This window comes from Anabrus simplex, chromosome 7, assembly GCF_040414725.1.
Source record: "Anabrus simplex isolate iqAnaSimp1 chromosome 7, ASM4041472v1, whole genome shotgun sequence".
NCBI lineage: Eukaryota > Metazoa > Arthropoda > Insecta > Orthoptera > Tettigoniidae > Anabrus > Anabrus simplex.
This window is the reverse complement of record NC_090271.1, coordinates 241,219,964-241,234,865: the sequence shown is the minus strand read 5'-3', so window position 1 is coordinate 241,234,865 and position 14,902 is coordinate 241,219,964. Positions and strand designations below refer to the sequence as shown.

The 14,902-nt window shown below is 37.4% G+C and overlaps 1 protein-coding gene across 1 annotated transcript in view; it reads left to right on the top strand.

Annotated features, from left to right (window-relative positions):
- The window catches only part of LOC136877521 (allantoicase-like), an 82,542-nt gene that overhangs the window by 43,201 nt on the left and 24,439 nt on the right, over positions 1-14,902 (top strand). The window contains exon 6 of the mRNA XM_068228672.1: positions 12,359-12,550. Coding sequence (XP_068084773.1) covers positions 12,359-12,550 — 192 coding nt within the window. The remainder of the gene's footprint in view (positions 1-12,358; positions 12,551-14,902) is intronic.

Here is a 14,902-nt window from a genome sequence, read left to right as displayed (position 1 = left end):
AGAGAATAAAATATAAATTTCCAACATGACCTGGGTAATCTAAACCTGACGTTAAATTCAAACTAACAAGTTGGTTTATTTTTATTTTTTAATTATGTTCATTATGTAGAGACGATAATGATTAACAACTTACTTTGTTGGTGAGCCTTCAAACAACTTTGTTCAGCCATCTTCATCTTTATTCCAGTAGACGAAAATACAGTGGAACCTTGGATTGTGAGCATAATTCGTTCCGGTAACATGCTTGTAATCCAAAGCGCTCGTATATCAAAGCAAGTTTTCCCATAAGAGACAATTGAAACGTGGATGATTCGTCCACAACACAAACATATTTATTCGCATACCATTTCTGAAACAAAATGTAACGTAAAACAAAATTAAAGTGCATTTTTTCCTTACAACAAAATCATTGTTGGTGTGAGGGAGACGAGAGATGACATGAGAAGAGTTGCTGTGTAGCACGAATTTCACTAACGAAATCACTGCTACCTCTTGACTCACTGGAATTGTTTTCTTTTTGTGCAACTTTAATGAGGAACCTATCCTATGACTGTTGCTTTTGCCTCGTTTTGAGGATTTCACGAATATGTGACAATGCATTGTCATTGAACTGATTCATCGTTCGCACTGCTACAGCCTTATTCGGGTGGTGATTTTCTACAAAATTTTGCACCGTTTCCACATTTTTCACTTCACCCGAATCTCAGTTGAAGTGAGAGATTCCATTGACTTTTCCTCCTCCTCATCCCTGGATGAGATCTCCATAACCTCCTCCTGTTGTTCGCGATGCAGGTCCATCAGTGCGTTGGTGGTCAGTTCCTATCTATGTTCTTCCACCAGCTCTTGAATGTCCACGTCATTCACCTCCAGCCCATAGTCTTCCCTAAGAACACAATTTCATCGACAATCAGCGGCACCTTGTAACCAACAATCCCCTCAAAGTTACGTCCAAGAACACAGTCCCGCCATAGCTTTCCACAAGCGGAAGTGAGAGTTCTCTTGGTGACTCTATTCCAGACTTTATCGATGATCTCCGGAGAGTAAGGTTTGTTCCTTCAGTCACTTCAAAGCATCTCTGAAATAGTGCTTTGGAGTATAGCTTCTTGAAGTTCAAAATGACTTGCTGATCCATAGGCTGGAGTAGTAATGGGAGGAAGCAACTTAACCTTAACGAACTTGAATTCCTCCAGTAAGACGTCCTCAAGGCCTCAAGGCCTGGAGGATGAGCAGAAGCATTGTCCATAACCAGCAAGATTTTGAGCAGCAGATTATTTTCTGAAAGGTATTTCCTCACTACAGGATCAAAGATCTTGTTCATCCATTCAACGAACGAACAGGGGAGGGGAAAACGTAGGCACACGTGACGCTCGTTTTGCGGAACCTCACTCGCTTATCAAGTTACAATTTATTTAAAATGTTTGCTCATCTTGCAAAACACTCGTAGACCAAGTTACTCGCATTCCAAGGTTTCACTGTATTGTTTCACATTGCAGGAACCTCAATGTGCAGGTTGGAAATGGCAGAATTGGAAAAGGAGAAGTGATTGGTCCAATTGAATATGGAGAAAGAAACAGTGAGGGAGATAAGTTGATTGAATTTTGTGAGAGAAAAGTAATGATTATGGGTTACACTTGGTTTAGAAAGAAGAATAATAGAAAGATCACTAAGTATGGCTGGGGTGAAAGAAGGACAAAAACAGTTATTGATTATTTCTTGGTTGAGGAAATAAATCATAAACAGTTAATGGATGTAACAGCACTACAAGGTGAGGCATTTGACTGGAGATCACAGAGTGGTGGTGGCAAAAACTGAAAATAGGTAAATTTGTGAGATTGTAGTGGTGGTGGTGGTGGTGGTTGTGGTTGTGGTGGTGGTGGTGGTGGTGATTATTCTTTTAAGAGGAAGTATAACTAGGCAGTAAAAGGAAAGAAAAGTATGGAAATTAAAAAATAAAAGAACTCAGGAGAAATTTCAGGAGTAATTAAAACCACATATACCTATAACTTTACAAAGGTGAAAAATGAGAGTATCCTCCTAATTCAATACAATAAATATTCCGTCATTAGACGGAGTAAACAAATTCAAATATGTTTTGGCTCGTTTGAGCCATCTTCAGTGAAAAATGAGGGGAGTTTGAAATAATTTACATAATATAAGTTGAAAAAATGCTAAAAAAGATAATGAAGGAGCAAATGAAAAAACAAACAAAAGAGAGCCTAGACAGAAACAAAATTAGCACAAATATACAATATTTACATCAATATGTGGAGCAAAAAACAACTCACTGTGACAAAATTCAGCGAAAAGGTGTTAATTTAAAATAATAATTGAAACTAAAAACTGTGTTAACCTAAGAAAACAAAGGAATGAAAAAACAAATGATGCAGATGGAAATGAACAATAGTAGCACATGGTGAGGTTGTGCACATCATAGTTTACAAAATAATTCAATGTTTTTTCATTCCTTTGTTTTGTTAGGTTAACACAGTTTTTAGTTTCAATTATTATTTTAAATTAACACCTTTTTGCTGAATTTTGTCGCAGTGAGTTGTTTTTTGCTCCGCATATTGATGTAAATATTGTATATTTGTGCTAATTTTGTTTCCGTCTAGGATCTCTTTTGTTTGTTTTTTCATTTGCTCCTTCATTATGTTTTTTAGCATTTTTTCAACTTATATTATTTAAATTATTTCAAACTCCCCTCATTTTTCACTGAAGAGGGGTCAAATGAGCCAAAATATGTTTGAATTTGTTTACTCCGTCTAATAATGGAATATTTATTGTATTGAATTAGGAGGATACTCTCATTTTTCACCTTTGTAAAGTGAAAACTGTCAATATGGAATGATTCTAATATCTTGTAATATACCTGTAAGTTATCAGAAATAGGAAGTGTAGAAGAAGAATGGACTAAATTTAAAAACACATTTGTAAGCTGTGTAGAGAAGATTTGTGGCAGAACTTTGGTGAGAGTGAAGGTAAAGGAGACATCTATGTGGAATGAAAAGATGAAGGAGGTTGTTAAACAAAAGAAGAAAGCATGGCAAGAATGGAATAGAGATAGGAAAGTAGGAAGTAAGATTAAGTATCAGGAAATTGAAAATGAGTGTAAAAGAGTGGCAAATGAGGAAAAGAAAAAATGTTCCGAGATTCACACAAGAGTGAAAAATTATGTAAATGGTGAAAAAAGGATGCTGTATGGATTGATAAAAATCTACACAAAACAAATGAAGGAAGAGAGTGGACATGTAATAACAGACTTAGAGGAAATAATGTATAGGTGGAAAGATGATTTTGATAAACTTTTGAATGTGAGAAGTTATGTAGAAGAGAGTGTGGTGGTAAATGAGAATTATCCAGAAATGGAGAGTGATATTGCAAGGCAGATGTGGAAATGGCTGTTAAACAAATGAAAACAGGAAAAGCAGCAGGGATGGATGAAATGTGTGTGGAAATGATAAAGGCAGCAGGACCTGTTGGTCTACATTGGTTATATAGGCTGATAAGGTGTATATGGAGGAAAAAGCAAGTACCTGATGATTGGTGTAAAGGTGTAATAATACCAGTATTTAAGAAAGGTGACAGGACGGTATGTGACAATTATTGAGGAATTACACTGTTATCACCAGTGGCCAAATTATTGTAGAGAATAATGGAAAGGAGGATGAGAGGAAGGGAGGAAAGAAATTTAGAGGAAGAACAGTATGTATTTTGACAGGGCAGGTCAATGACAAACTCTCTATTTACCATGAAATTACTGATGGAAAAACATTGGGAATATGGAAAAGATCTGGTGATGGCATTTCTTGATCTAGAGGAGGCATGTGATAATGTGAATGGGGAAAAGGTATGGGAAATCCTGGAAAGAAAAGGATGTGGAAGGCAATCAAAGGAACTAGTGAAAGCAAAGTATAAGAATTATTCCAGTTGTGTGCAGACTCTAGTGGGGAGAACAGATTGGTTTAGAAACCAAACTGGATTAAGACAGGGAAGTATTTTGTATCCACTTATGTTTATAATGGTAATGGATGAAATTGTAGAGGAAACAAAGGCAAGATATGGAGGGGATATGAAAATATTGCTATTTGCAGATGACATAGTGATCTGGGGAGTCAACAATACAGAAGTGCAAATCCAACTAAAGGTTTTAAATGACAATGTTGAGAAATATGGTATGAAAATCAGTATGGAGAAGAGCAGAACAGTGGTGATGGCAAGAGGAGAAAAAGAGAAAGAAAAGGAATCATTAGAATCAAGGGACAAAACCTGGAGGTTGTTGAAGACTTCAAATATTTGGGAAGTGAAATAATGCATGATGTAAGGTTGGATAAGGAGATCAGCAGAAGGGTACAAGTGGGAAATATGTTCTACTGGAATGTATGGAACCTGGTGTGGAACAGAGAATTTTCTATGAAATGCAAAGAGATAATGTATAAGACGTACTATACCTGTACAATACCCCTACATTAATGTATGCATCAGAGTCTTGGACTTTGACAGCAAGAAATGAGAGTAAAATCCAGGCCAGTGAGATGAAGTTTCTGACAAGATAAAAAAGCAAAGTCTTCTCCATACATGCCATGAAAGCCCTGGGAGGGGTGGAATGTAAAGGCTTCCATTATCCATAACCTCGGCACTTGGTGGGATAGAGTGGTTAGCTCTACGTCCTGTGACATTTGCCCCCAGGAATTAATCTGGTACTCATTTTTGTGTAGGCTGAGTGAACCTCAGGGCCATGTGCACCTCTGGAAGTGGAAATCTCATTTCTTAAATTTTTCGACTTCCATATGAGATACCAATATAAATGGTCCATTATTGGACATTATAAATTTTTCAGCTAACTCATTCCTGGTTGCCAGCATTTCACCCCCCGTGTGCTAAGTTGGGCTCATCAGTTGGTACTCAGCACACCCACCAAGACGCATGCACTAGCCTTCCACTAGCCATGCACTAGCCATGCACTAGCCATGCACTAGCCATGCACTAGCCATGCATCTTGGTGGGTGTGCTAAGTACCAACTGATGAGCCCAACTTAGCACATGGGGGGTGAAACGCTGGCAACCAGAAATGAGTTAGCTTGAAAATTTATTATGTCCAATAACGGAACATTTCTATTGGTATTATAAATTTATTCATTCGGGACAAATATTTCATCTATATCATTCCTGACGAGAATCAAACCCACGTCCTTCCAGGTGAACTGAGTATGCCTTTACCACCCCAGACAGGCAGCCCCGAAAACAAGATAAAACAATGTAAAATAAATGGCAACTAAGGCTAGGTTTCTCTGAGGGTATGGATCGAAGGACTTTCGTGAACTGATGTTCAATAAAGTGTAATTTAGTTAACCTTTTCTAGCATGACCTCATTATTAAATATTTATGACAAAAAAACCAAGGTAAATTTATGTAAATGTCATAGAGAAACAATCAGTAATAAGACAAAGTGTTTAACATAACATACTCACAACTTAAAACTTGAGCACCAAGTTCTCACTGCATGAAAACTAGACCTGTACATTAAAGAATGCATATGCGCCAATGCATGTATGATTACCTAAAATCCTACTCAGATTTTCTGCATCCTTTTAGGAGAGGGCAATCCCCATTCTGTTTTAGGTTACAAAGTGAAATTACAATAAAGAAAAAGTGAATTCAAAACATAAAATCGTAACCATAGCAAAATGTTTGAACTTGCTAAGAGACATCAATTCACAAAAGTTACATGCAGTTAGTGCTACTGATATTAAGGCAAAATCTGAAGCAAAATTAAAGCTAATGTTACAAAATTGTTCAGAAAATATATTCCTCAAACCAAAGTGAAGATATATGCAATTGAAAAAATTACATCACCATAAGCTATTACAATTTATGGTTAATGTAAAATCCAAAGGTGTACTCCTGCATAATAAAAAATTGACATAGAAATTTAAGTGAAGTTACAAATGAAAGTTAATAAGAACAAGAGTGCTTACCCCAAAGGAGAGCTGAACATCCTCTCCACACCCTCCATGTGAGTGGAGCTCAGAGCCACCACGTCCAACCGCTGGGACGGTCAATCAGAAAAGCTGAGGTGCATCCACATGCTCCTACCAAGATATGGGTATCGAGAAACAGGAAATGGAGTAACCACAAAGAGGACCAACAGAAATGCAGAGTTAAGGCTCCAGTTTTGCTGTTAACCAATTACAAGACTCTTTTATATTGTTCAGTCATATAGCTCTTCTTTCTTGCCGATTGAAACAAAAAAAATAAAGCTCCTAGAAAATGACGGGGGTACTACAGGATACCCAAAAAGTTTATACCAAAATTAAAAGATGAATATTTAAATAAATTAGTGTTCATAAATAATTTAAAATAATTTTCCACCATCACACATTAAACAATTCACAATTTTATCAAATATTTCAGATATTTAAACAACATTACCAGTATCACATGCTAACACTTTGCAAGAGTAACTTAAATTTCATTTTTGTTCATTTAACAAAAATAAATACAGTTAAGATCCTTTTGTTTACCTTTCTCATAATTGTAATACCCCAACATAAATTGGACATTGCTTTAAAAGTAGTAGCTGTTCATCGATAATCAATGTTATAAGAATTACTGCAACTTTATGTCCGATGTGGTATTCATAGATCTAGATATGCTTTTGATAATGCTGACTGAACCACATTATTTGAGATTCTGAAGGTGATTGGGATCAGATACTGAGAAAGAAGAATTACCTACAATTTGTAAAAAAAAAAAAAAAAAAAAAAAGTTTGCAGTGATAAGAATTGAGCAGTTTGGAGAAGAAGAAGAAGAAGAAGAAGAAGAAGAAGAAGAAGAAGAAGAAGAAGAAGAAGAAGAAGAAGAAAATCCAAAAGGAGTGAGGCAAGGATGCAGTCTGTTCCCCCTCTTCTTTTCAATGTTTATATATAAGAGGTGGTAAAGGAATTCGAAGAGGAATTTGGAAAAAGAATCACAAACCAAGGAGAGGAAATCAGAACCCTGAGATTTGCCAATAAAATTGTTTTTTTTTTTACCTGAGTCTGCAGAAGATATGTAGAAATTGCTGAATGGTATGGAAAGGGTCTTGGGGAAGGAGTACAAGATGAAAATAAATAAGTCCAAAGCAAAAGTAATGGAGTGCAGTCGTACAAAGTCAGGTAATGCAGGAAATATTACTGTAGATTAGGAAATGAAGTCTTAAAGGATGTAGATGAATATTGTTACTTGGGTAGTAAAATAAGTAACGATGGCAGAAAAAATAAGGACATAAAATTCTGACAAGCACAAGCAAAGAAGACCTTTCTTAAGAAAATAAATTCACTCCCTTTGAACATGGATATAGGGATTAGAAAGATATTTTTGAAGACTTTTGTCTGGATCGTGGTATTGTAAGGAAGTGAAACATGGATGATAACTAGCTGGGAAAGAAAGAGAATAGAAGCTTTTGAAATGTGGTATTACAGAAGAATGCTGAAGGTGAGATGCGTAGATCGAATCATGAATGAAGAGATGCTGAATCAAGTTGATAAGAGGAGATTGATTTGGCTAAATTTGATGAGAAGAAAAGGTAGAATGACAGGACACATCTTAAGACACCCAAGACTTGGTCATTTGGTTTTTTGAGGGAAGTGTAGGTATAATAAGATTGGTAGAGGTAGACCAAGGTAACTGAGCTCGATAGCTGCAGTCACTTAAGTGTGGCCAGTATCCAGTATTCGGGAGATAGGGGTTTCGAACCCCACTGTCGGCAGCCCTGAAGATGGTATCCCATTTTCACACCGGGCAAATACTGGGGCTGTACCTTAATTAAGGCCACGGCTGCTTCCTTCCCAATCCTAGCCCTTTCCTGTCCCATCGTCACAATAAGACCTATCTGTGTCGGTGCGACATAAAGCCGCTAGCAAAAAAAAGACCAAAGTAAGAATATGACAAGTAGATTAGAGCGGATGTAAGATGTAGTAGTTACGTAGAAATGAAAAGGTGGGTGGAGGATAGCGTGGAACGGAGACCTGTATTAAACCAGACTATGGACTGATGACTCCAACAAAAACAATAAGAATTACATCAACTGCTCTAATGTTTTTGTTTCACGTAAAAATAGAATCTATTTTCAAAAGCCCGTCTAACATTCTGAAACACTCATTTAAGAGTATTCCTGCAAGCTGTGATTATCTTTTGTTGTAGTTCTTCAGATGACTGATCCAAAGTGCCCCCATGGAAAGAAACCTAAGGGGCTTAAATCAGACGAACTTGCAGGCCATTTGGTATTCTTCTTCCACTAATTCATCTATTTGGGAATGTATTACTGAACCACTGTCAAACATTCTCCACTTAAGGTGATGGTGCTCAGTCATGCTGGTAGTTTGCCTTTAAAGCAATTCTACCAGTGGCGAAGCGTGCTAGTATCCACTGTTACCACTGGTAACAGTTTGAAAATATAAAAATCTAATATTCTTTAATAGTAATATTTTTGTTCCTTCACCTGGATATGTCGCGAGAACTCTATTGCAGCAGTCTGCCACCGTCAAAGCTGAGCGAGAGGCTGTTACCACTCCATGCAGTGGTTACGCGTTGAATCTCTTCTAAAAGCTAGGCGAGTATTACTGTGCCTGCAACAAGCAAGGCCCCATTCCCCTCGACACTGGGATTATCCTACTATGTTCTCCACTCATGTTACCGCAGTGGAAAGTGGAAACAGAAGCATATAACATCGGTGCTGAGCTGTTCCGTCCATTCGTTCCACTACGCACAACAGTGCAATGTTATATTATTTTGTTATTGTTTTCTATTATGATACGATGTGACTTCTGTTGTTAAAGTGTGAATTTATATTTAATTTATGTTAGATAAAGATAGCCTATAGGACTGCACAACATATTAAACATTAAAATGAGTGCTGTCTCTTCTACCTCAAAAATAAGTGAGTTGGCAGGCCCAGAATGTTCATGTATAATAGAAAGCTTAATGAACATGCCATTTTCATTGAGAACTTTTCAAGAAAAGAAAAACATAATTGAAAAAGGTAGACCTATGCCTTCTCTTAAAAATTTGTTCAAGGAATCAAAAAGAACAGTACGATATTTTCATGACTCATGGTACATAAATCTGGACTGGTTATGTGGTTGTGCAAAAATGAATAAACTGTACTGTTGGCCATGTATTCTATTTTCCACACAAAATAATGCTTGGATGAAGACAGTGTGGACAATTTAGATAGTTTCAGCATTTTAAAGAGACGCCATGAGGAGTCTCAAGCACACATCAATGCTGTTGCCGATATGATTCAGTTCGGGAGGTTTAGAATAGAGTTCTGTTTGAGTACAGCTTACAGAAAGAAAATTGACAAGCATAATAAGCTACAAAACAATAAGTAAAATTGTACAAGGTCCACCTTTTCACTTATTCTTTTGTAATCTCTATTCAATATGGACCAAACATGAAATTCTTGACTTTAAACATAATAAGCTATTAAAAAGTAACTGATATATTGTCAGCACTTTACTAGATACTGTGTTTTTTCTTTCAAAGCAAGGATTACCTTCCAGGGGTCATCGAGAAACTGAAGAATCCGATAACAGAGGTAATTACAGGGAGTTACTAGCACTAATTGCTAAGAAAGATGACGTTTTTTGGCACCACTTAGAAACATCTACAGTTTCCTCAGGACTTTCATGTGATATACAAAATGATATTGTTGAAGCTATAGCTATTTTTATGACCAGCAAAATTAAAGACGAGGTTAAGAAAGCGAACTTTATTTCAGTTATTTTGGATGAAAGTACAGAAGTTTCTAACAAAGCACAACTCTCAACTGTATTTAGATATGTTAGGCCTGAAGGCAAAATTCAAGAGAGTTTTTTGAGATTCAGTGATGTAAGCAGTGACCGTTCTGCTGTTTCTTTCTCTAAATATCTCTTTGGAGTGTTACAAGAATTTCAGTGTGATGAAAAGTTAGTATCAGAAACATTTGATGGCATAGCAGTGATGGCAGGACAGCACAATGGGTTGCAGAAGTTAGTCAGGGATAAATATGACCAGACTACATTTGTTCATAGACTCAACTTGGTATTTCAGCAATCTTTTAACCACATCAAGAAATGCAAACTATTTTTTCAGACCTTCTCCGGGTTAGCAGGGTTTTTCTTCATCATACCCTAAAAGGGCTACTTCTCTTAACAAAGTAATATAGAGACAATTAAAAGGAGTAGCACCTACCCAATGGATATATGCTGGTAGGCTCGTTGAAGTTGTGTCCTCTCTCCATCTCCATACAGATTTCCTTGAACTCTTCAGAGGAATTAAAGATAACGCAGACAAATGGAACGGTGGAACAATAATTCAAGCTAAGTGTTACTATGTTACCCTGCAAGACATTGATTTCTATTTCCTATGAAATTTATTTGCTGAAGTGCTTCCTCGATCTGATGTTCCATATCAGATCCTTCAGAAGAAAATATGTGATATTGCCTTCTGCTCCAAAGAGATCAAGCAATTGTAAGCGTTTTTGTAGACAACCAGAAATAATTTTGAAATTATGTGGTCAAAGTTGCAAGACAATGAAGGGAGGCAAGATTACCCCCAAAAGTGCCAGAGAATTTATTTTATAGGAACTAAGAAAACATCGCATCTCTGATTGTACTTGGAAATAATTGACATCATATCCGTGCAACTATCAGATAGATTTTCTGATATTAACAAGCTGGAGTTCCTTCAGTTAATTGATATTGACCAGTTTAACAATTTCATAAAGGAGGTCCCGAACAGTGCCTATTAGTTGTTAGTGAAGACGTATGGATGAAATTTTGCCTGCATGAAACTTAAAAGTGAACTGTCTGTCCTCTATACAAAGCCGGACCTTGTGAAAAATAATGCATATGACCTCTACCAATATTTGCACACCAGTGGTCTTAAAAAATCATATTCAGAAGTAATGAAATTGATTGACCTCATTCTCACCATCCCGGCAACTAGCACTTCTGCTGAAAGAAGCTTCTCGGCCTTGAAAATGATGCACACCTTCCAAAAAAATTCTCAATACAGAACAGGCTCTCTGCACTTTCTTTGATTGTGATTGAGAAGAAATTTCTGAGTGATATAATGAAGAGACCTAATTTCTACAATGCTGTGATAGATATTTTTGATGCCACAACATGCCATCATATCAAGCTGAAGTACAAGTAGGAAATACTGAGGTAAGCCTTGAAGCTCTGTTAGAAATTAATTTTATACTTTAGGTGTTCAATATATTATGTGCCATTTCATCATTTTCAAATGATGTTATCTTATACAAAAGTAATATCAATTATCAAGTCTTTCACTTTTATGAAATGACATCTGTACTGCTCATAAAAATGCCGCGGTGCAAGCGACAATATACTCTCAGAAAGAGTGTGTAACACTTTTCAAAATGCCACGCCACTGAATTCTACCATTCTCATTTTCCTGATTTTCAATGTCTTCATTAATGAGGGGATTAATAAAATCTTCTAACATTTCTAGGATAGTTTAGAGTGTGGTGTGTGAATTGCAGGAATGTTGGAGACAGCACAAACACCCAGCCCCACAATCAAGAGAAAACTACTCAAGATTAAACTGTCTGATAATAATAATAATTGTACAATCTCAGCTGCTACATGCAGGCATTTGGATTTGATGCCATCTAGGCTGCCTGTGTGTCAATTTCGATGTTTCACTGAGATGGCAGAGTAAAACAGATCAGTGTTAGGTGAAGTGTGGCTGAGTTGTAATTATTGTTGGGTAAACAGCAAATGTGTCACCAGAGATCTTCTACATGCCAGCATCGTATCATGATGATGACAATGTATGGCCTCCAGGGAGGCATGGTGCAGGTCTTTTGAATTGATGCCTATGGGAAACCTGTGTGAATTTGAGGATGGGGCTCTATCTATGGTGAATTCTAATGATGAGTACAGCACAAACATATGCAGTCCACAGGCCAGAGGAATTGACCAATTAAGGTTAAAATCAATGACCCAGCTGGGAGTCAAACTGGGGTCTCCTTCGACCATTTAGCCATAAGGACAGGCATCGTTCAACACGGAGCTCCCTGTATAATGGAAATATAAGTTCTTTTGAATCTATTACTACAGTACTACACATTACCAATGAACCTGCAGACGATGACTAAGAAGAACATCGTTTGTCAGTTGCTTAGCTCGATGTGCATTTTGGCTCTTTCTTGTGATGTATACATTCAGATTTCTACAGTTGTCATTCAGCAAGAAGATCACTGACTGAGCTGTTCCTATTCTCTCTCAGCACTAGAACTGTGCAAGTTAGTTTTAGCAGATGTTCTTTTCTAAGTCAGCCCCTAATACATTACTGCTTTAATATTCCACAGGACTGGGTAGAGCTGGTGCCCCGGTCTACTCTTCAGGGAGGATACAAGGACACACGTTACAACTATTTTGCAGTGGACAGTGATGAAACTTGGACACACTTGAGACTCAACATGTATCCTGATGGTGGTATTGCTCGGCTAAGGGTGTATGGAGTGGCAAGGCCGGACTGGGCCACCATCAGCGCTGATAAGGTGAGTAAACTCTTCTATTGTGTTCTTATAAGGTTAGAAGTATCAGTTGGGGTATGGATTCCATGACATCACAAAAAGACTTGTAAGATCAACTGTCAGATGCTGGTCAATGATATCAGAGAAATAACACATTCCACTGCCACATTTGTTAACGAGCAGATGGAGTGCTTGTTGTTGCATGAGACAAAAAGAATGAAGTAGGTACAGTAAAACAGTGTAAAATGGATCCTCTCTTAAGCAGAAACTTGCCTTTAAATGAAAATTACTTCAGTCCCTTGATTTGGGAGTAAAATGTAATGCAACTTGCTGTAGATCAAGCAGGAATTATCAAACACAGAAACTAACGAGGTTGTACACACTAGAGATGTCATCACAATCACGAACTATGATTTAGTCACAGATACCAAACAGTATGTTTGAGTCATCAGTCCATAGACTGGTTTGATACAGCTCTCAATAACACCCTATCCTGTGCTAATCTTTTACAGAGAGAGCTGCATGTCCTCGGGAGTTAGTTTTGGCTGTAGATTCCCATTGCTTTCAGCCGTGTAGCAGTATCAACACAGCAAAGCCATGTTAAGTATTATTACAGGACCATATCAGTCAATCATCTAGACTGCCGCCCTTGCAACTTCCAAAAAGCTGCTACCCCCCTTTCGATGAACCATTCGTTAGTCTGGTCTCTCGACAGATACCCATCCGATATGGTTGCACCTACAGCTCGGCTACCTGCTTCACTGAGACACCAAGGTCACATGGTTCACAGGCGAGGTACCGAACAGTAGCAATCATAATATGTGATTGATGAGTAAAATATCTGTGATTTACCATTTTTCTGTCCTGTTCAATGAATTACTGTAGAATGTCCAGTAAGTTGATTAAAAATATCTTGTGTTAAAGGTGTGCAAAAATGCTGATGTAGTCATATACAGTAAAGTGAACTGTTTTGGAGTATTTGTAGACATTCTCACAGCTATGAACTCTAGAGGCAGCATTAAGAACTGTTATTCTGTGACATGCACAAGAGTTAACTTAGCTGAGAGCCTGAGACTCCTACCTTCTGACGTAGTTGTGATTGCCACTGTGCAGCCAATAGGAAAGCAGTTCTTATACCTGTTATACAGGTCATAAGGACCAAGAAACGAAACTCAAGATGTAAATATCATGGCACTTGATCACTTAAGGCCTGCTTTTAATACATTCTATTTTGGCCTTTCCTAAATTTAAACATACTGTACTGCTAAGTTATTAGAAATTTGTTTCTTAAGAAGAGAGATTTCCCCTCTACTCTCATTAAAATTCTAAACTATTTACTTTCAAACTAATTCAGTAATAAGGGGTCTTTTCTCTGACTTGGAGGGTAAACTACCGCCAAGACAAATTGTTTTCTCCCTCACCAGTGCAGTAAAAAAAAAAATTAACAGAAAAATATAAGTTAATCAATAAAATTATGGCCATTGTTTTTATTAGTTATTTTTATTAGTTTAATTTATTTAGTTTAGTTATTTTTATTTATTTAAAAAATAATGGTGTGAAAATATGTTTTGTTTATGCTCCTATTGATATAATAAAGCCTAAATATAAAGCATTTAGAACAGTAAAAGAAATAACATAATCAAATGGCAGCCACTGTGTTGTAACTGTTATTATAGTCCGGCCCCACAGTGTAGGGGGAAATGCGTCCACCTGTCACATGGAGGCCCCGGGTTCGATTTCCGGCCGGGTCAGGGGTTTTTAATCATAAGTGATTAATATCCCTGGCCTGGGGACTGGGTGTTTGTGTCATCCTTAACATTCCTTTCCTCACATTCATTCAACACTTCCCACTTCCACCATTTACAAAATACATGCAGGTTCCTCACATATGGTGCAAATAGGAGCAAAAGATCTTTCTAGGTCAACGCCCCAAACAAATACCTTAAAAAAAAAAAAAACTGTGACAGTTAAAAATAACAGATACCGTAAAATAGCAATCAGTTGTAACTGTGATTACAAAATATCAATTATTCCCTTCTCTAGTACACACAGCTCTCTGTTTTTTATTCATTTGCTTTACATTGCACTGACACAGATAAATGATGGGATAGGAAAGGGTGAGGAGTGGGCAGGAAGTGGCCGTGGCCTTAACTAAGGTACAGTCCCAGCATTTGCCTAGTGTGAAAATGGAAAACCACAGAAAACCGTCTTTAGGGCTGCCGACAGTGGGGCTTGAGCCCACTATCTCCCGAATGCAAGTTGACAGCAATGTGCCCCGAACCACGCAGCCACTCACTCAGTACACTTCACTATTTGCAGCACTTCAAGTAATTGAGACCCTCTTATTACTCACTCAAGCATTCCTGAATGACTTCT